Here is a 25,048-nt window from a genome sequence, read left to right as displayed (position 1 = left end):
GAAATAAGGGAATAAACTTTATTTAGCCTGTCTTTTTTCCATTAAGAGGAAGACCTTTTTTCTAAGGAAGATGTTGCTAAGACACTAGTAGGAACACATTAAACATTTCACAGCAAGTAAACCCAGAGAGGAAAAAGAAAAGAGACGGATTTACATGAAGTAAAAATCAACTTAACCAAAGCATTAAAGCAACATTATGTAACTATTTTACCTTAACAGCTTCAAAATCATTTCAATAGTATACTGACTTGTAATAGATAGGATTCTCATATCACGGCCAGTGCTGGAATATGCCTCCAATACTGTGTAAAATGTGGTACCGGGTATTGTCAAGTGTGCGAGTCTATGCAATCACCACGTAATTTATTGACCCAAAAATGTGACCCTGTTACTCCTTAGCAATTTTTATCATTTTCAATGGCATTTATTCGCTGCATGTGTTTGTTCAAGCTTAAAAAAGGATTTATCTAGTAATGGCGCTTCTTTCACTCCCACCATGCACCCCAAGTGCCTGTTCTTGCACTGTGTAATTTGGGTTGCCAGGAACAATTTCCCTCATGAAATGCACACTTTACGACACTATGTTACACACCATCAACGATGTCACTGATTTGGTGAAACTGCATCGTATTTTATGGAGAAAATATTTCCTGTTTTTTCCTCTGATGTCCCACGACATCAGGCATCAGCTCTCTCAGTGATTTCCTGATGGACAGATAGCTTTACTTGTTGCTAAAGCAACCACTAACTGCTGCTAAGCTGCCGTTAGCTCAGTTAGCAGTGCAGCTAGCTGACTCTGCTCAGACTGGACTGGGAGCACACATCACCGGAGGAGTGTTTGTGTTTACACTACTAGCACAGGAGATTTGGACCGCCGGACGGAGGAAATTTTCAGGCCCGGGGCAGTGGGGACCCAGCAGGAAATGCTGGTGGGGAGTGGCGTTGAAATGGGCACCGAAGCCAGGCGAGCGGAAAACAGATTTGGAACTGGGCTCAGCAGCCTTTATGGACATCATGGCAGAGGCAAAGAGATCAAAGAAGATGTTGACAGAAGAAACACAGAAGAGAAAGAGACAGTGTCCCGGTAAGAGGAAAGAGACAAGAGTAAATCTCAGACTGCTGGCAAGAGTTTCATAAAATAAAAGGTTGCAGATAGCTGAACTGTCTTTGCTGGACATGTAATTAATATTACCTGGCTCGCTAGTTTTTGATCATTAATATATATATAATTGTCACAAATGCACATGTACAGCTGACAGCAGCGTATAAGTGAATTGCACCAAGAAACTGTAGGGACACCAAATTGCAAAAATTCTTTCATAATGTTGCTTTAACAATTTTATCAGATTTGTCTTTCACTGAAAAAGGCCAGAGAAAGAAATGGAGTTACAAGTAAGGGTAACAGAAAAGAAAAAGAAAGAACGGAAAAGAAATAAAACAAATTGATTGCAAATATGATATAATGAGAAAGATTAGAATGTTTAAAAGGTAAGCAAACCAGGGAAAAAAATAAAATAGATGGTGTTTAAATTAAGGCAGACAAGAGGAAAAAAGGGGGGGGAGAGAGAAAGATAGATGGAAAAAGGAAAGAGATGGTATATTTAGGTAAGATAAGGTTCTACATTCAAGCAGGAAACTTTGTGAACTCCTGCGAACTCAGCAAAAAATATCAGCGAGGAAAACATCAGGATAAAATAACAACAACATCATTAATAACCTCATTGAAAGGGACAATTGTTTGGCATTGGATGTCAGCTGAATGGTAACTAGAATGTAGATCCTGATCATATCTGCTGTTCTGGGCACAGTAGGGCTGAAACGTGAATGTAACTTTAAACCACAATTGAAATTCAGTCAGCTGTTAATTTTAAGTCATTTTAATGTAGTGCAAACTTATTTTGTGCATTGATTTGTCCAATATTTGGTTGTATGTCAAAGAAGTTTCTACCACAAACAAATGATTTGATAAACTTACTTTATATGTGTCCTCATTACTTATGGTGTAGTGTTTAGACCTAATTATTCGGTCACATTGTCCTACCCGGATCATCTTGACTTGAACTCCATCTTGGAAAAAATCCCAGATCTGGGGTGCCGCTTCCTCCCAGGCCTTCCCCATCGTCCTCAGCCTCTCCAGCTCCTCAAATGTAGTGTTTGCCTACAGGACACATGGAAATTTGTGTGTCTGCGCGAGTGGTTTGTGTTACGATTAAAAGGACAGGAAATTATTATCAAAAATAAACATGCACACACAACTATTCTCACAAACGCCTGTGTCTGGGTGCATAACATTCAGAAATATAGCACCGCATGCAAAAACAAACATTTTGCACACATTATTGAGGAAATAAACATAGGGAAAACACATATGTATACACGTGCACATGTGTACACAACATTTGGAAACTCAAACACACACATTGTCACAGTTCCCCTAATCTCCTGCTACATACCATTCCCACATTAAACTCTCTGTGAAAACAGGCTTTGCAAAGACAACACACACATTCTCACACAAAGAATTCCCGCGGGCCCGTTCAGATAACCAGCAACTGTGCAACAAATGCGCCCTGTGCCAAATCGTCAAATATTTACTGCACGCTTATCGTCGAAACCCTGGATGTGTGTGGGTACAGTGCTTTGTGTGGCAAATACCAAAGGCTGGCTATTTCAGTATTCAGTCATGTGCAGTGGGGGATGAAAGCGCTCAAGAGTACACCCAATTAAACGCCTTCCTCTTGTGTGTGTCTGATTTTGGGTGACAATGGGGACAATAGAGCTGGGGTGACAATGGAGGCCGTTGGTGACAACTGGCCGAATGCATTCAGCCTGCCCAGTGAATCCCAGTCAGGTTCCCACAAGTGAGTGCTTCCTCATTCCCCGAGGCAGTTTAAAAGAGCAGGCCAAAGCAGGAGGAGGACCGGGGGATTCCTGAAGGTGATTTCTTCAAGGGGGCAGTGCAGGGATCTTGTACCTAGCCAAGATGTGGTGTATTTTGTGCTTAATTTAGCACATACCTGCACATGTTGCAGCAAATTGAGAACTTGTACCAAAGTTTTGGCTGGGTTGCACAAACAAAGATTAATATAATTCAAGATTTCCTCTAATCAGAATTTAGAGAAACTAACTTTAATATCAGTAAATTCAGATTTAAAATTATGCAGAGTTTAGGTTACTGATGCAAACTGAAATTAAACACAGTTTAATTAATATTAATAAGGCTAACTAAGTATAAAAGGGGTGGGAGGTATGTGTTACTCTGTTCATTTATTATTCCTTAAGAAAAGGTCACATTGTTTGCTAGCTAGTTAAACAATTAACAAAACTTTACATAATTTTAAAACCCGCTTAAATCATGATTTAGCTTTGAATTGCATTGCGCCAAACTTTTAAACTAGCTCAAATTAAGTGAGATTAAAGTTAAACCTCTTATTAACACTTTGATCAAATTTAATTCTGCTGCACAAAAACTTTAAAATTCCAGTCAAGGAGATTTAAAATTTAAAAATGTCTGCCTCTTTTGGATGGATTGAGAAAAAATATTAAGTTAGTTCAAGAAAGCAAGGGAGCCTCTTCTTTCTTTCACTCCAGCTGACCTGTCAGAACAGTCTGCTGGTCTTTTTTCCCCTTATGGTGCTTGTCCATTTTTTAATCTTCTAGTTTTTTCATCATACTGCTCCATCAATTCAAACAAGTTTTTCTCAAAGGAGCAAACACATCGAGTAGTTTGCTGAAAGGTCTAACACCATCACAAATATTGTGCCAATAAGCAATGCCTGACCTCTGGTGTCTGTTGAGCTGTCCGTAATAATGCCTACACTTACATTACATAGCCAACGAGTACTTTCACAGTTGTGAAAACAATGAAACTGAGGATGCTCTACTGTAAAAGAATGCAAGGCCTGTGCAGTATTATACATGGATAATCTGTGATTAAAGTTATCAATGAATGGCAGCAACTAGGTACAACTTCCTGGGCAAAATCCTTTGTTATGTTATGTTTCAATAGACACCTTTTGAGTGCAATAGACCAACAGCTGTGTAAAAAAGACATGAAATAGTATGGTGAAGACAGGTGTTATCTATGATAATAATTAAGGTTCAGTTCAAGTCAAATAGAGTCAGGGTGCTGCTATTTTGCATGTTAGCTCAGTGTAAAGACTCTGCTACACTAAATGTAATGATATCTTAATAAGTATTATTGGTAATATCTGTGTTTACTCAACTATTTCATATCAGTATGGCTGCTGTGAAAAAGGCAATGAAAGCAATGAAGGCTCAAAAGTATTCAATTATAAAGTTACTCTGGTTTTAATTCTGAAAATGTACATGTATCAAAGTGAAGTGTGAAGAAATATCAAGCTGAGTGATATGGCTCGTGTGGACTTAAAGGAGACTTTGTCCCTCCAGTGCTCATTAAGAGAAACCACATTAAAAGAGCAGTGATGGCAGGATGTAGAAACGACCTCTGTAGCTCATCATTACACACGAGCAGTCACATAAAGCGTGACAACATATGTATAAAAGCAGGATGCTTCACTTGAAGTTTCTTATGATGCAGGACAGAGTTAAGAGGAGGAAAGAGCTGGTAGAGGCCATGTTTTTGCTTTTGCTTTTAAAGTAATGGATTAACCCCTTAGTCATTACTTTCTTAGTGCAATTAAGATCCCAATCTGAGGGAAGAGGAAGACAAAGAGGGCATAAAAGGTCAAGAAAGAGGAAACACAAGTGTGTGTGTCTCTTTGTGTGTGACCACACGTCTTTAAGGGCCGACTCTTAACTGCTTACATAACATTGAAAAAGCCATGGCGCCAGTCGACTGTGTGGTAGTCACCACAGCCGATCAGCTTGTGCTCCTCCATTGCAACCAAGCCATCCATGACTGCTGCCCCCCTGAAGGGCTTTGACCGACACGTATCTACATCCAGATACAAAGGGCTGGACATGACATGAGGAAAGTTGATCCCCCTTTGAGGGAAAATGCTTTGTTCGCTGGAGTAGGCCTGCTTGCTCCAAAGAAAACCAAAGATGTGGATGTCATGGAGTAACAGAAAGCATCTAAAGGTGGTAATCTGGGAAATCTTTGTTTATTCTTAAATATATTTCAGAATCTCTCCAGCTTTGTGTTTCTATAAATGCCACCTTTATCTTCACTTGTTCACTGATCCTGCAAACTACCCAGTACTCCTGCAATTTATTCAAAATAATTCCTGAAAAGTAAAATGCATCACATCTTGCCTAATAGAAACTTGATATAACAATATGTGGTATTACACCGTGCTTTGGATAAATACATCCATCAAGCGGGCAATGCTGCTTACATTGCGTATGATCTTTCTGACAGCCGGCGAGTCGGGGGCGTAGAGGATCTGTCCCATCAGCATGGGCTTGACAGAGTTCCACACTATCCTGGTGGCAGGGTTGGACTCCAGTTCGTTCATCAGATCATTGCAGAAAGGTGCTGCAGGGAAAGGTTATGCGTTAATTAATTACTTCCTCTTTAAAGTATACTTAAATATACCATGTGCCATATTTGGCACAGTGGCAAAGAAAGGCAATGAAAATATTCTATAGTGTGCACTTAAACTGATATTGATTTTTTGGTGGACCTTTTCTAAGTGGCTTAAAGAAAAAAGCTTTTGATGCTAACTCCATCCATAGCTGTTCATTAATTAGCTTCTATGTAGATACTCCTCTCCGCCTCTCCAAACTGAGAGTGTGCTGATTATAGATATAATACCTCAAACAATCTCACTTCAAATAATCCAAACTATATAATAAAACCAAAAGCTTGAGACTGGAATATTGTCTGCTCTATTGTCTTTCATGCTGTTTTACTAATATAAGTTCAACTCACTTGTGCTGTTGTCGTATGTGTAGTCACCACGCGCCCTGCCGCTGCTGATACCCAGGAAGGCTTTGTAGTTATTGTCCTCATACCAGTTAAAGGAGGTGACGCGGGAGAAAGCGCCCTCGGTGTAGCCACACACCAGGCTGGAGGCGGCGGCCATTACCTGCCTGAAGGACAGATTGTTCTGGAAGAGAGGAGTCACGACCTGGAGAAGCTCCCTGGAGCTGTTCCTCTGCAGCAACTGTGGAGAGGAAAACAGAGAGACTTTTCATCAATACTGTCAACTGTTATTAGCATTCATTAACTATGGTGCAGTGTTTCCTTCTGCTCTGGCTGCTACAATTCAACGTTGAGAATCAGCTACAGCTCTGATTAGCACCTCTGGCTGATCACAGAACAAACTAATATGTTTGCATGACTACCTGTTTGCTGGAAGAGGGAACCATATGTATAGGAATATGCAAATGTGCACCCTGATGCTATTCCTTTTTTTTATTTTACAATATTTTCAAGCTTGCCAAATAGACACATTATTGAAGCCTTTTTGTATTTTTTCACAAGAGACTGGCGACCTATGTATTGTAACTGTCCAAAACCACGTATCTCAAAATTTTTGTGACTGTGATTTTCATAGTTAAACTGTAGGGTAAAGTTCTTCTTTATAATTTGAGAAAATTCTTAGATCCCCTCCAGACATATTAACACATATGCAGCATCTATATGAATAGTCTGCTTGGAACAATAATGTGTGTCTGATGCATTTAAAAAAAAAAAAAGGCATCTACACCTTCTAAATCATTAAAAATCCAGGAATCTATGAATATGAAGAGTTTGTTATTTTCTAAAGTTTTGTGTATGTGCACTGGCTGCTTGGCATTTCTACACCACAGCTTGAATATTTGACCAGGATTGACTGCCATACTGGTTGTGATGTCACAAATCATGCTCGTAGCCCCACCCCTTAAAATCAGATTTTCAGTCAGCACAGAGAACCTTTCAACATTCAGCAGATGGATGTAAAAACAACCATCTAGTGTCAAACTAGGAACCGTAGGAAAAAGAGGACATATCTTTGAAAGGATACATGTTGTTCACAGGACGGACGGACACTTTTTTTTTTTTTTTTTAGCTTTGTTAGGTCACACAGTTTTCTTTTTTCTTTTTTTTCTTTTTCCAAAAGCTCTTTGGAAGCTTCCAAGGAATTTTGGAAAGTGGAAGTCTTCCACTTTTGGAAGGCGAGGAATGACTCATCCCGTCGTCTGTCTCGACGATAGACTGTCTATCGTCCAGACAGAGACAGTGTCTCGCCAACAGGATGTCGGACTGTCAGCTACATTAAATATTCCATGGAAATATCCACAACAAACAATACAGTGACTCCACATACCCACGTACACTGAATGTTTAAAATGCAGGTACACCACAAATTATATGTATACAGCTGCACACTTGCAAAATCTTAGACTAGGAACAGACAGAACTGTCACAGACAATGAACCGTGTCTATTGCATGCATCTTATCTAGTAAGTCAAGCTAATGCTGACTTAGGCAAGAAATTAGACACTTCACAGAATTAAGAATATGGTTACACTGATGAGTTTTATCTAAGCACAAGAATAAAACTGTGTGTTGATTCAGTGTCAGTGAGAGACAGCCACAACAAACACAAACAGATCATTCTATCATCGCTGGTGTTTAACCTTTTCTGTGTCTGGAGGCTTCACCTGTTCTTGCAGCCTCAGTGTTTGTTTCCATTGGGTCGGTCCCATAATGATGATGTATCTGTTTTTGAGGCTAAAGAGGCCTGGTTCTGGATTTAGCCTTCCTCATACGCACTAAATGATATCCCCCTACTGTCTGTGTTTGCGTAAAACCTCAGGCGAAAGGAAGCAACTGTTTCCTGACGTCTAAAAATAGCAGGCGGTGAACTTTTAATTGGAGCGAGACTGGGGCTGCCTGAGCCGTGCCTCACCTCTTGCAGTTTGTCTGAGGTGGCAGAGATGACCCGTACCCACAGGCGAATGTCAAGGCCTTCAGAGCGATTGTCCAGCACAAGAGGAAGCTACAGAGAAACACAAATACATCATTTTAATATGAAGACTTCCTTATTTTTCACTTTTACTCAGTGCAAACATTTCATCTCCAAAGATTCAATGTGCCAATGTGTGTCAAATGCCATTCAGTCAGCCATAAACATGTTTTAATGGGTCAGAGAGAAAATTCTAAAAGTGGCCATCATCATTCAAATTTTATACCTTTCCCTTCTATCTGCTGTGTGCTGCTTTCTCTTGAGGATCTGCTGGTCTGCCCAGAGATCCTCCAGCCAGCTCACAACACAATAGGCTAAAGGTCCAGGAAACAGCAGGAGGCCAAGACACAGAACCATCAGAAGAGACATCCTTCCCTGCTACATATATAGATTCAGCCTATCAGAGAGCAGCGAGCACAGATAGACTTTCCATGTTGGACAAAAAGCTTCCTCAAGAGTTTGCTCTTCACTGTTTACAATCCAGCATCTGCACGGATAAAACAATACTCCCACACTGGTGTGTGTTACAAAGAGATCCCTCTTTGAGGGATATAGTTTCTGAACTAACTTTATTCAGAAGAGCATGTAACTTAAATCTTTCCAAACCTCTACTTTCTGTTTGAATATCATCTCACCCTGCCAACTTAGACTGTTTTTTGTGTTTTATTGACTGTGCTCACTCTAACTCCACTGATTCAAGGGACTTTGTGTACCCATGTACAGTGAATAAATTTAAAATCCAGTCATTTATAAACTGCAGTATCACTCGTGTTGTTTATACACTGAAATTTCCCCACAGTGGTGTATATCAGCCACACCAAATGAGCTCTAAAATTGAGAACAGCAGAACAGAAGACTGCTATTCGCACTAGGAATCTCGATTATGCAACGGCACGTCATTATCTGAATGCAAATCATGGATTGGCCTCTACCCTAAAATTCGGGGGTATTGAAAAGATTTCCTTACCCCCTTGGGGAGGAAACATTGCAAACAAACTGGGCTGCAGAGAGAACAACACTGAACACAGTTGAACCATATGGATTAAATGAGAAAATGGATTTATTTTGTTTTCTATGGATGTTTCCTAAAAGGTTGTATAGTTTCTAGGACATTTTTTATTATATAAATCAGTATATGCTTTGACAATATGACATTGGTTAGATCTAAGCATTGTCCCAGGGCCTGGTCATCCTAGCTGGACACAGGGATTTTAAACTTCTGCACAACCCCTGCTTATTCTTATTTTAATGAAGACATGCTTTATTTTGAAATGTTAGTTGCTGCACCATGTTAAAGCTTTAATTATCATATATCTGATATCATCTTTCCAGAGACACCCCTCCTTTTTGACATTTCTTCATAGTGAAGGTGATTTTTATGTGAATTTGACTGAAATGGATTTCAAAATGTCAAAAGAACAATCGCATTTAGACTGAACACCTACAGGAAACTGTGGCAAAAAGCATTTTAGCTTTCTGCTGTTATAGCACAATCAGAGACGGACATAACTCTAAACACCCTTGGCCCAGTGCCGAGTGATTGTGTGTGGATGAGGTTAAGGCAGAGGGCAGCCATTGTGGCCCATGTTTACTCTCAGCGCCCTGTGATTACTAAAGAGAGGAGTGTCTCTTCACTAAGCTAATTACAGACAGAGGCGAGTCAGCTCAGCTAATCCTTATGGCTGTTTCACAAGTTGTCTGCATCACCCTTGAATGCCGTACCTATTTGAAGCGCATTGGCAGAGCTGCAGCACACTCTTAAAGCTACGCTGCAGGAATTTTCTCAAGGGACCCTGTCCTCTGCCTGTATTTTCTTAGGTAATGTAGCCCCCAGCCAATGACAGTGCACAGAGTGTGAGGGCGGGACTAAAAACATAGTGACCGGTGTCTGTATGAAGAGCTGCTGATCTGCATGTTTGACTGAGGGCAGGGCTGAGCTACACACACAAGCTCTAATTGCCTTATAACAACCATAAAATAGCATTTTATTTCTCTGATTCACGGCTTTGTTCTCAACAGTGCTGCTCCCTCTCTTCGTTCACTCTCTAGTTTGCTTGACACTAGTACACATTGAGCAGGGAGGAGGGGCCAACTTTGAATGGTGTGTTTGCAAACAGCAAGCAACAAATCCTGCATAGTATACCTTTAAGTGTCTTGCTGGCAAATAAGACCCTGCTTAAATGAAGTAAGGGCTTCCAAATAATTTCTTCAAGAAAGTGATGTTAGTTCATTGATATTTGATATAATTTTGTTATTTCTGCAGTTTGAAATTGTGTCTGGAGTTTGTTTGTTGTATTTAGAAAGTATCAAATTATCTGGTTGCAACACTTGGTTGCAATGATTTCCTGTCGGAAAATGCTGTCTGACTGCAAGTGAAGCAATGAAAATATTCAAATACAATATTACGCACACTTTAAGTGATACTGATTTTTTTGGGGTGAACTTTTTTTCTTCTACAAAGTCGACCAACATCTAAACTGAATGTCCCTAAGGACCTCACACAACCCTACTGAAAATACTCAGAAATGTCCCTTTAAGATGCCTGGAGAATGATGTAGAAGTACTAGTATTATAATTTGGGCTTTATTTACTTTAGACACAAAGCCAACTTGCATTTCCCTGAGAAATATTTGTCCCACCCTATGAGTCAGAGCCCTTATAAAAATACAACCAGCTGTTTATCCGCTGTGGTTCTTGACTTTAAACCTGCTATGTGACAGGCCTGTGTGAGCTTGTTAGGTTTTGATCCAGATGTGTGTGTGTGTTTGAGCACAAACTGCTAATAAATAAACTGCTACCAGAAGCTAAGACACTGAATGTATAAAATACAACATCCTCCTGAAGATGTGTGCAATTAGAGATCTATTATTAAATTATGTTGACTGTAAAATAGTGTGTGAACCTCTTTAAAATAGAATGCTTGTCATTGTTTTGAACAATGGCACATGTGGCATTTCCAGTTTCCAAAATAGAAATTTATTTCTGTCTGTTTTTGTTCTCTTAATAAACTCATCAGCCAGATTAATGCATAATCAGACACATGCTGTGGTTAAAAGTTAACACTTGCAGGACATCAGTTGAAAGCTATATTGCAAATGTCATATCCTGCCAAATACTGTATTGCCTTTGCCAGCTTGACCTCAAGTCATTGAGGCAGCAGTTGGCTCAGGCTTCTGTGAATAACGATCAAAGGTCTTTGTAAATAAGTTAATAAACACGGCAGCATCCCAAATGGAATTCATCCAATCACAACTCTATACTGTCCTTTTCTATTCATGAAGTAGATGGACAACTCTGCCAAATTATATCAAATGTATTCACTCACTGAACATGTGTTTCTGTGAGCTTAATACAGTCAAACCAAAACAAATGGCTCAGGTACTTTTGATTGTACCAAATTTTTTTCAGAGGTTAAGTAAAAATGATAAACCATTAATTAATAGCCTTTAGCTTTTAGCAAGGAGCCTTGGAATGGTCCACAATCTACTGGGGTAACTATCTAAAATAATTTTAAAATTGCTATATTTGTGTATGTAATTATTGTTATGTATATCAAAATCAGAATTTTCAAGCCTATAAAATCAATACAATACAATACAAATATGTTTAAGCCTCTAAATCCCAGCCAATACTGACCAGCCGGAAGACCTTGAAGAAGTCGACATTGGCGTAGAACTTGTCCTCAATGATCTGTAGCCGTTGTGGGGTAAGGATGCACATGGCGTTACGAACAGCATAGAGTCCTCGGCGGCTGGGGAAGATGAGGAATCGCTCCAGCAGGTTCAGGCTGCAAGCAATGTCTTTTAAACGCAAGGCTGGAACCCCAAAGGCAAACTGGAAAAATGCAAGTGGACAGGAAACATACATAGGTTATCTGATTGGCTTCAAACAAGGACTTAAAGCTGGGGTAGGCATTACCAAAATATTATTTGACATCATTACACAAAATATTCATAATAACCTTTAAGCATAATGTAATTCAGTTGGTTTGAGAGAACACTAGACTTCTGCACCTTCTCTTGGTTTTCAGGCGTAAGAAAACCTAGACCATGAAGAGAGAATTTGGCCAACGACAGGTCTGTAAGACACGTGATTGTTGAGTCTCATTCCCAGGTTGTCAAATACAAACGCTTTGGGTTGGTGGCTCGAATGGAGCTTTCCAAACTAACATTTCTGCAGGACAAAACACACACTGTACTTCTGATACACTTTTGTGTTGGATGTAATCAGACTCAACCACATAATTTCTGACGTTGGATGAAGAAACAGCAAGACAGTTTGCTACTGTTACATTGCAAGCTTGATTTTAGTTCCAGACTTAAATGTGTCCAAGATGTGCGTTATCATTATTTCAGAATTAATTCAGAACTAATTATGCCATACTTATCCTATCGTGTAACACTCCAAGTGGTAATGTTAGCTAGAAAGTGGCTGAATGCTAACGTTAGCTATAGTAACTAATGGGTCATCAAATCTGTTGTTTTATCTTGAAATATAGCCCAGTTTCCCTCCAGATCTTCTTTGTCTTTTGCCTTTTAGTTGCTGATCAATTGGAAAGCAATAACATGATAATGATTTGCCAGATTCCTTATGTTTATGTGCAACTTGGAACACAGGGGTACGACATTTGAGCTCCCCTCCTTGAGCGTGGCTTTGAAGGAAAATGGCTGCTGTGTAAATATGGTGAATGATGCAATTTCTGGGCTTGCAGCACATGTATACTTACAGATGAGCCACACAGGGGTGCAAGCAGTGATTCAGTGAATACTAGAAACCATACGAGGGGGAGGGGCGTGTCAGGGGTTTAGAGTGAAACTTGTCAGTGGGCCACATTTGTCTGGATGAAGTGGCATGTTGGATGACGTATGTTTGTCTTTCTGTGTGTAGATTGCCGAAGGGCGATTTATTCCAGCTTTAAGGGGAGGAAACAAGTCTTTACTTGTATATATTTTCTAGTCCTTAACAAGAATTGTTGTCAATACCTTTAATGTGGTGTGAAAGATCAAATGTTGGCAGATGGTGACAGGTGTCAAAAGTAATGTTGAATTAATGCTACACATTGTATCCTATATGTGTGTATGTGTGCCTGTGTACCTGTTCAGGCCTGATTTGAGCATTGACCAGATGATAAACTACAGACTCTGTCAGAGGAATGTCTCTCAGCAGGAATGATGTCAGTGTCTCATCGTCCTTTAGGATCGTCTCCACCTTTACTCCTCGACCTACATAGATAGAGAGGAACAGCTCATATGAATGGCAATGGTACTTGCATGACTGTGTATGACGGCTCCAGTTAGAACAACAGGAGACCACCACAATGAGAATTTATCCAAACCCTTGTATTCTTCACAAAGGTTAACTGTCTTTTCATTCTTCAATTGTACATTCATGCGTTGTTGGGTTTAATGACTTTGCACTGTCTAACAACACAGATTTATTAAACCTGCTTTGGAGTTGATACCAGATAAGTTGTGATACTTAGTTACACATATTTTGGACAAGTTGTGACAAATCTGTTGCATTAAAAGGATAGGAACATAGAATGAAGACATTCCACCTCTGCACCGTGTCATTATTTCCTGTGACCTGTCTGTGCATGAATGAAGTTTGTTCTGCCAGAGTGTGGGCTGAATCCAGGTTCAGCCCTAGACTGATTTTCCTGAGGATGAAGTTTCCCATGAACCCGCTGTAAACCACTAAGAAGGCAGAAACCAAGACTTTGAGAAGAAATTGATTACATAAGCCAAAAGAATCTCAGAAATATATGGAAGTATTTTAGAAGTCCTGTTTCTATCCAAGAAGTGGTGAGAAAAAAGTGTCATATGTCACGGTGGCAGAATCACACCCTCTCTGTTGATGGTAACTGCTTGTTTTGATAGTGAGGTTGTACACAACAATGACACAAGTTCCACTGGGCTGTCATACAGCTCAGTGAAGCAAGTTACAGACTACAGTCAGTCAAAATTAATATGTCATCACAGTTGTATTTGTTTTTTATATATAACTGCTATTCACATGAGTGTAAAAGTTGTAAATGTCCAACCTTCAAAAACAAAGGCTTAATACATAATAAAAAATATGAACCAGCCATATTATATGGGCCGCTTAAGCGATAATAGGTCGTGGACATGAATGATTGGACAATAAAGACAACATGTGACTATAAATAACTTCTATTCTAGCTTGTACTGGTGGAGATAGAAGTTTGATACCTCTCTAATAACTGCTCAGTGACTACAGGTCTACAGCCAGCAGCCACTTAGCTTAGCTTAGCACAAAGACCAGAAATGGGTAAACAGCTAAGCGGCCTGTGAATCTCCATTACAGCTGCCCCAAGTGAAATGCTAAATTGTCACTATACACTTTGATTTTTGTATGGATTAAACAAACAAGATATAGCATGTTAATTATAGAACTTTAGCAGTGCTAGTAGGCTGATTTTGGCACACCAGGCTGGCTGTTGCTTCCAGTCTTTGTGCTAAGCTAAGCTAATTGGCTGCTGGCTGTAGCTTCAGCTTCTAGCCAGCTTGTAGAATTTAGTATTATCTAGCTGTTAGCTTGCAGATTTCAAACACCTCGTCTCGCCTTCCCCTTACTGCGAAAGCCACTTTAGCTGTGAAAGTCGCAAAAAATACAAAAGGCCCTAACTAAAGTGTTTGTTTCGTCTGTTCTGGGATACTGTAGAAACATGGCGGAGTAACATGGCTGGCTCGGTGGAAGTGGACCTGCACCTCTGTATATAAACAGCTCATCTCTAAAGTAACAAAACATGATTCTTATTTTTAGGTGATTATAGAATAATTAAAACACACTTGAATATTATATTCCATTTCTGTATGTCCAAAAATATCAAATTATTCCTTTAAACACATCCAAGGTGCCATCACTGACAATCTAACAGCAGGCCTTCTTTTGGGTTAGATACTTATGGGGCATATACACCCATGAACACAGATTAATGGGACATGCACATGTTTGCTCATAATCAAGGGCGTTGCACATAAATGACCATATCCTCACAAAAAAATGACATTTTCTGACCAGTTTGTATGACCAGTCACGATGAGTCAGTTTCAAGAAATTACATAACTTGGTTCTCATCATGATTCAATTTTCTTTCCAGGGGCTCATGGGAACTTGTGTGGAATGTGGATCCATATCTCTGTTAGTTCTGTCAGTCCATCTACATATTTCTCCACGAGAGTGGCAGCATACAGAGCAACCAGACGTAATCATTCACAGGCTGGAATGCACTCAGCCTCATTCCACTCCCATCATAAAGGTTTATTTGGCCAGCAGGGAAACATTCTGTATATATAGTATAGATGTATGTGTAATGTATATGTTGACATGAGCAGAGAATTGTTTGCTTGGTGTCCCTTGAGATAGGATTGTGTTTCTATGTTCTTTTATGGGGAGAGGAGCGTGGATGGGGAACACGTGAACTGCTTTCCCACCATATAAACAACACGCCAGTGGTGAAAGTAAGAAGATTACATTACGGGGCTTTCTTAAACCCATGTGACAACAAACCTGAGTAATCCTGTTATGCTGTGTAGATACACAGACAGACTGATGTGAAAATGTGTGATTTATGATGCAGACTGTGACACGACTTTTGACCATGACGTATCCAAATTTTTAAAAATCATGACTTGACATGCATTGTCCATATCCCTTGTGGTTACCACACCAAAAACCATTAAAGGTCTAATTAAAGTTCACCCCAAAGCTCACCCAGAATAGAAAGATATCGTCTGAAGATCCAATATAATGGGACTAAATGGCACTCGGCTTTTGGTACTCAAAGCACATAAAAAGAAAACATGGAAAAATTCAAAACAAGTCTCTCTTTCCAAAATTCAGAAGACTCTACAGACCTTGGTCTGAGCAGTTTCATGTGGGAACTACTTTCTTCTTGGTAGAAAAGTAGTTGTGGTAAATTCTACTGCAGAAATTAAGCATTATTTAAATGAAACCACTAACAACACAGACACTGGTTTTGCACTACAGGCCAGGGGAAAATATGTTCTTTTGATTTCTGGGTGAACTGTCCTTTAATGCAATGCGCAACATAATAACATAATATCTTTACTAAAATACAACACCAAAAAAAGTTTTGAGGACAACAGGTGTAAGTGCCCAGTTGCAAAAGCCACCTTTGGTGTCAAACTTAAGTTTGTCCCATAAATAAATATTTCCCCTATACCGCACAAAGTTTCTTAGAATTTCTCTTTGCCTACATGTTTAGACTAAGGATCTTATGGCAGTTATTGTCATAATACAGCACAAGGGCACTTCAATTACCATGTTACTCCTTAGTATTATTGTTAGTCGTTAGCTGTCCTGGCCAACACACCTAATTAGCCTATGTTAGCTAGCTTCTCCCAAATGAAAAACAAAAAGAACAAAGAAAGCCAAACTGAGCAAGAAGATGTTCTCCTTGAAATATAATAAGGCACAAGCACATAATCCAAAGCAAATTTAACCCAGCCACACAAGCAGGTGTGGTGAGAAGTAGTTATGTTAACACCAAATTTAACTCTCTAACAAGTTGCTAGCATCACTCAGTGTCCATTGGATTCCCTGTCCTGAAAAATTAGTCTTGATATCTGTTCCTCCTCTTTAATTACTGTAAATTCAGATATTGTCTTATGTTCAACAAATTGTTTCACTTTTAAGGACTGTTATGGGTCCATAAAAATTTTCTGAGGAAAATGGTCACTAAGGACCCTGGGAATACTTAAATTGCTAAGAGAAAACACTTGGAGATTAAAAGGATTTCATTCTAGGGAAATTATGCAACTCCTAAGGGATCCTTAGTAAATTTGTGGGAAACCTGAGCTTTCATGCAACCAGGCACTGGAACTAAACTCTTTGTATGTTCTTCCAGGAGCAGAACACTAATAATGGATTGAAATGCTAAATTTGTAATGCTGTATATCAACTAACCAGAATAACCTGACTGACCTTGGGTTTTCCTCTACAGGCAATTATGTTTTCACAATGTATTGATTAAAGGGTGGAGCACTGACCTGAGATCTGTTCAGGACGGGTGCGCAGGGTGTCCATGAAGTTACTCATGGCATTCAGTTCCCTCCAGAGACGACCAAGCAGCAGAGTCTCTGGGTCACTGAAAAGAAGCTCCTCGGCATCCGAGTATAACCGAGCCAAACTGAGGAGCGAGGTCAATAACAAATCGTACATATTTAGTCTTATTTAACAACAGATTAACATCATTTTCATTTACATACATTGCACACAATGAGGCTTCATACAGGTAGACTATAATCCAGAGACATTTAAATATATTCTCTTTGACTCTATTACATAACTCTGCACCTCTGGCCTAGAATGACCTCCCAACCCAGGGTGATGCTTACATGGAGTTGTTGTAGTTGGACACCAGGCCAGGAGATTCACCGCGGGTGGGGTATTGAAAACATGGGTTGTTGGCATTACAGAGGATTCCCTGGATCCATGGTAGGACCCCTGCGGAGGGCATAGCCTTGTTGGGGAAGTGGCCTGAAGAGGAAGAAGAAATACTGTTGGCTTTCAGTGCTTTACACAAGTCATTCATGAACATTTATACATTTGGATGCCATGGGCCCCACAGGATAGCATATCTCTCTCTGTGGATTGAAATATTTCTGATATTTTCTGGTAAAGAGATGTTTGCTCACATTCATGTTGACGGTATAGTGGATTCACTCTTCTTAGCCACACTAGTCCCATGAATAGCATAACAGGCCACATGATCTCCATGAAGAAACGCACCTGGTTGAAGAGCACAACATAAGCTTCAATATAAAATATAGAACAATATAAAAAACATTGTTATTTTCTTCTAAATGTTAACTTGGCAGCGAGCCAAAAATTTAAGAAATTACATTTGTGTAGCTACAATAGAAAGTATGCTAACATGATGAAAAAAGTTGGATGAAGTCATATATGAAAAATACAACTTTTGATTGTGTGTAAGATGAATATTGGCACCATTTCTAAGCTAACGTTAACTAGTGTCGCACACTGTTTGTGCTGTAGGGGAGCTGAAAAGAAGCAAGGCACTTGGGAGTGCGTACAATCCACCACACATTTGATTCCACTGGGCATGTCGTGTCTGCGATGTAGTTGTGATCCATCCTCCACAGGGCTTCATGCCTGACCAGCAGAGGTGGAGTGTTTTGCCCGCCTGAATTTGTTGATTTTCTCATATTTCATTGCTTTGATAATTTTTCCTTGATATTAGTGCTCCTACCATGGGTAAGCAGGCTAAGTATTTAAGTAGTTTCTTTTTTTTGTCTGTTTTTTTTTTTTAAACTGACCAGCTTCTCTATGCTGTTTGTGTGTCTGACTTTATGCTCAGCTCAATCTGCTCTGTGCAGCTTGACGTGTCTCCTGGGATGCACTGCGGCTCTTGTGGTGCAATCACAAGCATCAGCGCAACCTGTATTCAATTTATCCATGTTCAATGGAATCAAACAGTTCTTTGGATTTTCCTGGAAAAACTGGCCCAAGTCCTTTACAAAGAAATCAGTTTACAAGCTGATATAGGCAACTGAAAGTCATGGAATGACTATGAATTAATATGCATTGTAAAATATAATGTAAATTGCTTCACATACATAAAAAAAAGTATTTTCAGTAAATGAGTTGGTATCATCTGCAAAGAACAACACCTGAAGGTATTTTAGCTAACTGCAACCAACACAGGGATAAATGTAGTGTTGAATTAATGAATGAAAGGATTTTTACCCTCTGCCTCCTGCGGATGGTCCAGTTCTTCCACAGCAGGAGTCTGACCTGTCTTCCTGCCCCCATTGCTCCTCCTTTTCACCCCCGCAGGGGCTGGCACCAGCCAACAGACCTGTATCCAACAAGTCCACAATACTCTAATAAGCTAAATAAAGCTGCCTCATGTTTTACAAAATCACTTCCGACTTTAAAAGTTCCAAAAATTTGAATTTGGAAAGCTAAATTGTGTGGATGAACTCCTGTGTACACCATAGAGATGCCTCTCCATTCATCCAGTGAGTACTCCATGTGAAGGCTAGCAATAGCTCTATAATGAGGTTAATGAGCTCAAAGACGCTACACATGGTCAGCATAACAATTAAAGACCTTTCCACCGTCTATAAACAAACTCTCAGTACTATTCAAGGTTAATGTCATTACCCAAAAACAATGAACAATGTACATTACCAGGACACATAACAAAATTTGCTTTAGGCCGGTTACAACTATTATGTAATTTTACGACTGCCACGTCACTAAGCATATATACTTTGACTAAAGTCAATTTCATGATTATAGTCTAGCATGATGTGTCACTTACCTCAGAGGAACACTTGCACTGTCGATTTATATCCAATAAATAAAGCATAACACCACATAGCCTATTCTACCGAGTGGTCCTCGGGGTTGCTAACACAGCTAGAATCCCAGACCTTGTGAATAGTTAAGCAGATTGATTTAATCTCCTTTCACAGTGCTGGGAGTCTGCTAACACTCATCCATTGGTAGAGGCCTATATGACCTAACCACCTGGCCCATATTATACTGTATAATCCTACCTCTGTTATAATCCTACCACTGCTAAAGAATACATATGCAGATTTTAATTACAAATGAAAAACTGAATGCAATGATTTGCAAATACATTTCAGCCTATATTAAATTTAATACAGTACAGAGACAGGATATTTAATGGACAAACTGATTAGGTCCAGTGTTATTGTTTTTGTAAATATATACTCAATCTGAATTTGAGGCCTGCAACACATTCCAAAAAAGCCGGGACAGGAGCATGTTTACTACTGTGTTATATCACCTTTTCTTTAAACAACCCTTCGTCAGTGTTTGGAAAAAAAACTAAAAGCATGGCATCCCTGACAAAAATGTTGTCTGGATTGCAGCATATATTGCTCTAAATCCTGTATGTCTTTCAGAATCAATTGGGCCTTCACACGTGTACAAGTTACCCATGATACCATGGTACCAAGTTAGTGCTGGTAACAGTGCGGATTGTCTTATTACTCTTTGGCCCAAAGGACATGACATTAATGATTTCCAAAAATAATCTGAAGTGCGAATTAGTTAGACCACAACAAACTTTTCTACTTTCCATGAATCTGTCTCAGATGAACTTGGATCCCAGAGAAGCAGCATTTCTAGATGTTGTTGATATTTGGCTTTCGCTTTGCATGGTAGAGTCTTATCTTGCATTTGTAGATGCAGCGAGAAACTGTGTTTACAGCAGTTTTCTGACATGTTCATGTAGTGATATCCTCTATGCATTCATGTGTGTTTTTAATGTTTCAGTGTTGGTTTTTAGCCTTGCCCCCTACATGCAGAGATTTCTCTTCATTCTCTGAATCTTTTAATCACATTATGGATTGTAGATGATGAAATTCCTAAATTCCTGGAGTTCAGTGTTGAGAAACATTTATTAACTGTTGACTATTAGCCCACAGTTTTTCACACAATGGTGAACCAGAGCCTTTCAATGATGCCTCTTTTATGTCAATTGAATACAAAAAGGTTGAAAATGATAGGCAAATCATTGAATTGCACTCAAATTACACAGCATCTAAACTTTTTTGGGGAGTGGGGTTTATACATTCAAAGACTGTCACTTTATGTATTACAAGGATGAAACTTTTCTTGCTAAACAATAACATTTCATAACTTCTGCCAATCATAGGAAAAATTCTTCTTTGTTGGATTAAGTTGAAAGTTGTAAAGATGTGAAGAAGAAAAAACAAACCATCATGGAAGTAGTCAGATATATTTTAATAAGTTACAAAAGGGTGTTTGTTTTCATGTACCTGTTTTTTTACACTGAACTTTTCAACATTCTGTCAACCTTGTACATTACCATGAAAAACAGATAACATTTAAATAAATGATGCATTTGCGATTACTTACAAAGAACCTGTAAGGTTTAGGTTATTGATAAAACTACTTAGAGTTGTAAAAAGAAAAAAAAAAAACAGCTTTGGCTATTAAGAAATGGAAATGTTATCTTAAAAATAAAAGAGAATGCCATTATACAAACCAGAGGCATTTCTAAAAGCTTTTCAGATCAGTTTTAAGTTGACACCATACAAGTTCAACAGTATAAAAACAAGTGGATGTATACCCTTTGCAACTGGTGCTTCAAAAACATATCAATACAGATACCCAGTAGAGCATGTAACAAAGGTCATTATATTGCTTTATACACAAGTTATTAGCAAAATGATTAATTATAACCTAAATGTAACAGTTTGAAACATTCTGACTCACAGTAAACACGACTCAGAAAAGATTTGTGAAGAGTACTGATGTCAGATAAGTGCACCAAACTTTTTTTTTCAATATTGTGGCTACATGCACTATTGTAACAATTCAAACTGTTTTTGGTATATAAACATAAACATAGATAGTGAGTCTGTAAGAACTTTGTACAAAATATTCAAATAAAAATGTAATTGCACAGATTCAAAAGGAATTATAAATATTCTGACGAGTGTACTGAGCGAGTGATTGCTAAATGAAATATTGGTCGATCATGTTAAAAATATACAGCAACTTAAGTGCATCTTGTTTGTCTTTTGAGGACCAAAAAGGTACATTTAATTGTTCACATGGTGCCCACAATTGTATTACATCTGTAAACTGAGCCTTCCTAAGTCCCGCCCCTTTCTTCTCTGTGTTCCAATGTAACACTTGAGCAAGCTTCACTTCAGTCAACGTTCTCTCTTCCTGTAAAAGCAACTAGCTATCAAACAAGTGATGTATGCTGGCTAGCTAGCTAGCTAGAGTAAGCTAATGTTAGCAGCATGCTAGCCAACTTGCTAGCTAATGGTTGATGTAGATTAGCTAGCTAGTTAGTTATTGTTTGCTAACATTAGCTCGCTTAAGACGTGAATACATATCACTTTTATAGGTTGCCCAGCAACATTTTTTAACGATTTTCAAAATTTGCTCTTCTTTTCAGCATACACTAGCTAACACATTGAATATCTCAGTATAGGAAACAAGAAAGGAGAAAGCTGACTGACATACCAAGCTAGCTCAACTGTTATTGGAACACACAGCATAAACGGACAGGAAATGGGAATGGTCACTGCAGATGTTTCTTATTCTTTGTCCAATACGGCAATAACATGGCACACATTGTTCACATTCAAGCACTGTTTTTTGGATTGGACATCCCATGATGCTCAGCTGATCACACAAAATGAGCTTCTCGATGTTCGACCTCTTGGAGGCGTCTGGGCCTCAGTCTCTGGTACACTGGTTTGGCCTGGTTTTGTCCCAGTTCCTCGGGGCTGGAGCTGGGAGACATGGCAGCCTGCTCGGCCTCTTCCTCAAGAGGCTCATCCACAGACACTTCGATCTCAATCCCTAATTCCTCCTCCTCTTCCTCCTCATCGTCATCATCCTCCTCCTCATCTTCTTCCTCAGCGCTGTTAGCTGATGCACAGTTCTGCAGCGCTTTGGCTTTGCTCCCTGACGGAGGCTTGTAGAAGGTCCCTGGAGGAGGCTGGAGAGTTCTGGGAGCCCTGAAAGCTGTTGTAACAGTGTTGAATTTGTTGACATTGTCCTCCCTTCTTAAAGTCCTGCTGGGTCGCACTGCGACAGTGTAAGGTCTGTTGGGGTAGAGGTTGCTGATAGCACCACCAGTAGTTCCAAGGGAGAAGGTTGATGAGGACAACGGCACAGAAGTTGATAAGCTGCTGGAATCCGCTGCTGTATTGTCTGTGGATGAACTGGCCACTATCCTGACAGTTCTGGAAGAAACTTCATGCTTGTACTGTTTGTCCCAAGTCCTGCGCAACGTCTGCGTGTCAATAAATGTACTCCGGAAATGTGTGCCCACTCGCATTTTTGTATTCTCAGTTTCGTCCACCTCTTCGATGGACTGGTCACAACTACCGCCTCTCCTGTCGTCTTGGTCGGTGCTGTTCCAGGTGTTTTTCTCGTCTACCTGGCCTCGGTTGAGTATCTGTTCTGCTGGCAAGCTCATTGGCCGGGAGGAGAGTTTGCTGCGAGGGTGTCGGAGCTGGACCCTGGTGACAGTGACGTGATGAGAACGACTGAGGCCTCTCTCACCTGGTTTCAGCCCCTCAGGGACACTTGATGACAAAACCCCATTGAAGGTCTCTGAATCCACTTCATCAGCTTTAAACAGAAAGATGCACAAGAGGTTAAACATTAACACATCAAGTTAAATGACTTCAGAAACTCTGCATTCATTGACAATATCCAGCAGCTAGCGTCACATAATAAGAAACACCCAACAAAAATATAAACACTTTGGTTTGACTTGACATAAAAAAATCTAAGACTTCTTCTGTTTATTTCTCTCCAATTTTGTTCACAAATAATTTAAGCGATCCACCTCAGAGGTGTGCCATAAAAAGATGCAAATTAAACATCATGATTATTGCACAGTAGTGTCTTAGACTCACTAACACACTAATTTTGTACACAAATGTGTTAAAATCTGAGTAATAAACCTTTTGAATGCACAGAAGAAGTCTTAGATCTTTTGCTCATGAAAAATTGGAGAACAAACAAGCGTTGCATTTATATTTTGTTGAGTATAAATGTATTTCTGGTGTAATACTGGCCTGATAATGATGCTTTATATTGGTTAGTTAGCTTTGTAACAATACTGACCAGGTTCAAAGTCACTTCCATCAATGCCTGGTACGGTCTCCTGAACCTCAGCCAGTAAGTGGGAAGAAGGAATTATGGAGGAATGCCTCTTGTACACCTTAGAGCTCTGCTGTAATGACAAGATGGACAAGAATAAGGATAGAAAACAAAGCATCAATCCACCACTTAATGTTAAATGACAAAAGTGCTGTACATACTATGATGTAAAATGTTGCTACATTCCACGCCTGCCTCATTTATGCACGAAAACTAATGACTGATTACCTCCTGAATGTCTCCCAGCGACTTAGAGTGCCTGCTCAGCTGCTGCTCCTTCTCCTGATGCGTGAGACGGGTGTCAGGGCGGGGTGGGGCATCAATCTCTGTGGGTGAGGTGCTGCTCAGTGGACTGAGGGGGGTGTCAAAGACCATCTGGTAGTGTCTGATCAGGAGCTCGACGATCAGTGCCTGATAGGGGTAATCCACCAGAGACGAGAGAGAAACGTCGGCGTCCGCCTGCCTCGGTTTGATCAGCGTTGGACCAAAGATAATACCCAAGTTGCTGGCTGTCATCTTATTCTCCTCTGATTGTTCTGTTACCCTGAAGAGACAAAGGATTATTGATATATGTATAGAGATTTCAAAGAATATGATTCCTGCTTGTAAAGTGACCAACTTAACAATGCACTCATCAGAATTTATGCTATGGGTTCTTTGATTGAGGCCTCCATACCGGTGTAGATGCTCTATGAGGAACTGTAGTGTCTTATAATGAGCCGGTGGCAGCTGCCTCAGCAGGTCCTTGATCTTGAAGAGGACCCGGTTGAGCTCCACACTGACCTGGGCCGGAGCCACTGGGGTGGGACTGAGCCGCAACGCCTCCAGCTCCTCCACAATGATACTCTGGCTTTCCTTGGCCAACCCAATAAAGTCGTTGTAATAGCGGAACAGGATGAGCGGCTCTGGAAGCTGGAGAGGAAAAGTATGAGGGGGAAAAATAAATGAAACAAGGAAGTTAATTATAAACAGAGACAACAGAAAAATGCAAGTAAATAGACAAGTGGGACAGAATTAGGCATGAGATTAGGGGATGAGAGGTGGGAGCTATGTACCAAAAATAAACAATGAAAAACAAATACCACTGCAGTGGCTTTGTTCAGAAGAACACACTTAACTATCTCGTGTCCTGATTTGAATGACCCAATTTATAGGCCGAAGTAAATCTATAATACCTCAGTACCCATTATGTTAAAGATAAGGTTTCAAAAGAAGCCCACCTGTCTCAGGTAGAGTTTGAGTACGTTGCTGATGTCGTGGGGATAAAGCTCGGAGAGCTCCACCAGATGCTTGCCATTCTCAAACGCCTGGCACAGCTTCTCGACCCTCGACTTGGCTCCATTCACGCGGTAGATACCCTTCACAGCACAAAAACAAAATACATTCAACGCATGGAAATCAGATGCAATCTTCAGGATCACCATGGCAAAACTGGGTAACGGATGCAGAATATTAACAAGAT

General features: G+C 39.8%; 2 protein-coding genes across 2 annotated transcripts in view; both read right to left on the bottom strand.

The window, feature by feature from the left end:
• Positions 1–19,324, bottom strand: part of abca4a (ATP-binding cassette, sub-family A (ABC1), member 4a) — a 44,500-nt gene extending 25,176 nt beyond the window's left edge. The window contains exons 1-11 of the mRNA XM_084747073.1: positions 19,217–19,324; positions 18,637–18,748; positions 17,565–17,658; positions 17,265–17,406; positions 16,917–17,056; positions 12,976–13,103; positions 11,518–11,715; positions 7,825–7,914; positions 5,858–6,092; positions 5,322–5,461; positions 2,042–2,158 (exon numbers count right to left, since the gene is read on the bottom strand). Of these exons, the coding sequence (XP_084603199.1) occupies positions 2,042–2,158; positions 5,322–5,461; positions 5,858–6,092; positions 7,825–7,914; positions 11,518–11,715; positions 12,976–13,103; positions 16,917–17,056; positions 17,265–17,406; positions 17,565–17,658; positions 18,637–18,702 (1,350 nt within the window). The 5' untranslated portion in view covers positions 18,703–18,748; positions 19,217–19,324. The remainder of the gene's footprint in view (positions 1–2,041; positions 2,159–5,321; positions 5,462–5,857; positions 6,093–7,824; positions 7,915–11,517; positions 11,716–12,975; positions 13,104–16,916; positions 17,057–17,264; positions 17,407–17,564; positions 17,659–18,636; positions 18,749–19,216) is intronic.
• Positions 19,325–20,654: 1,330 nt separating this feature from the next.
• Positions 20,655–25,048, bottom strand: part of arhgap29a (Rho GTPase activating protein 29a) — a 44,777-nt gene continuing 40,383 nt past the window's right edge. The window contains exons 19-23 of the mRNA XM_084746812.1: positions 24,807–24,944; positions 24,263–24,498; positions 23,815–24,130; positions 23,551–23,659; positions 20,655–23,049 (exon numbers count right to left, since the gene is read on the bottom strand). Of these exons, the coding sequence (XP_084602938.1) occupies positions 22,097–23,049; positions 23,551–23,659; positions 23,815–24,130; positions 24,263–24,498; positions 24,807–24,944 (1,752 nt within the window). The 3' untranslated portion in view covers positions 20,655–22,096. The remainder of the gene's footprint in view (positions 23,050–23,550; positions 23,660–23,814; positions 24,131–24,262; positions 24,499–24,806; positions 24,945–25,048) is intronic.

The sequence above is a fragment of the Lutjanus erythropterus genome, chromosome 21 (genome assembly GCF_056507025.1).
Source record: "Lutjanus erythropterus isolate fLutEry1 chromosome 21, fLutEry1.hap2, whole genome shotgun sequence".
Classification (NCBI taxonomy): Eukaryota; Metazoa; Chordata; class Actinopteri; order Lutjaniformes; family Lutjanidae; genus Lutjanus; species Lutjanus erythropterus.
The sequence above is the reverse complement of the archived record's forward strand: the minus strand, read 5'-3'. Positions and strand labels throughout refer to the sequence as shown.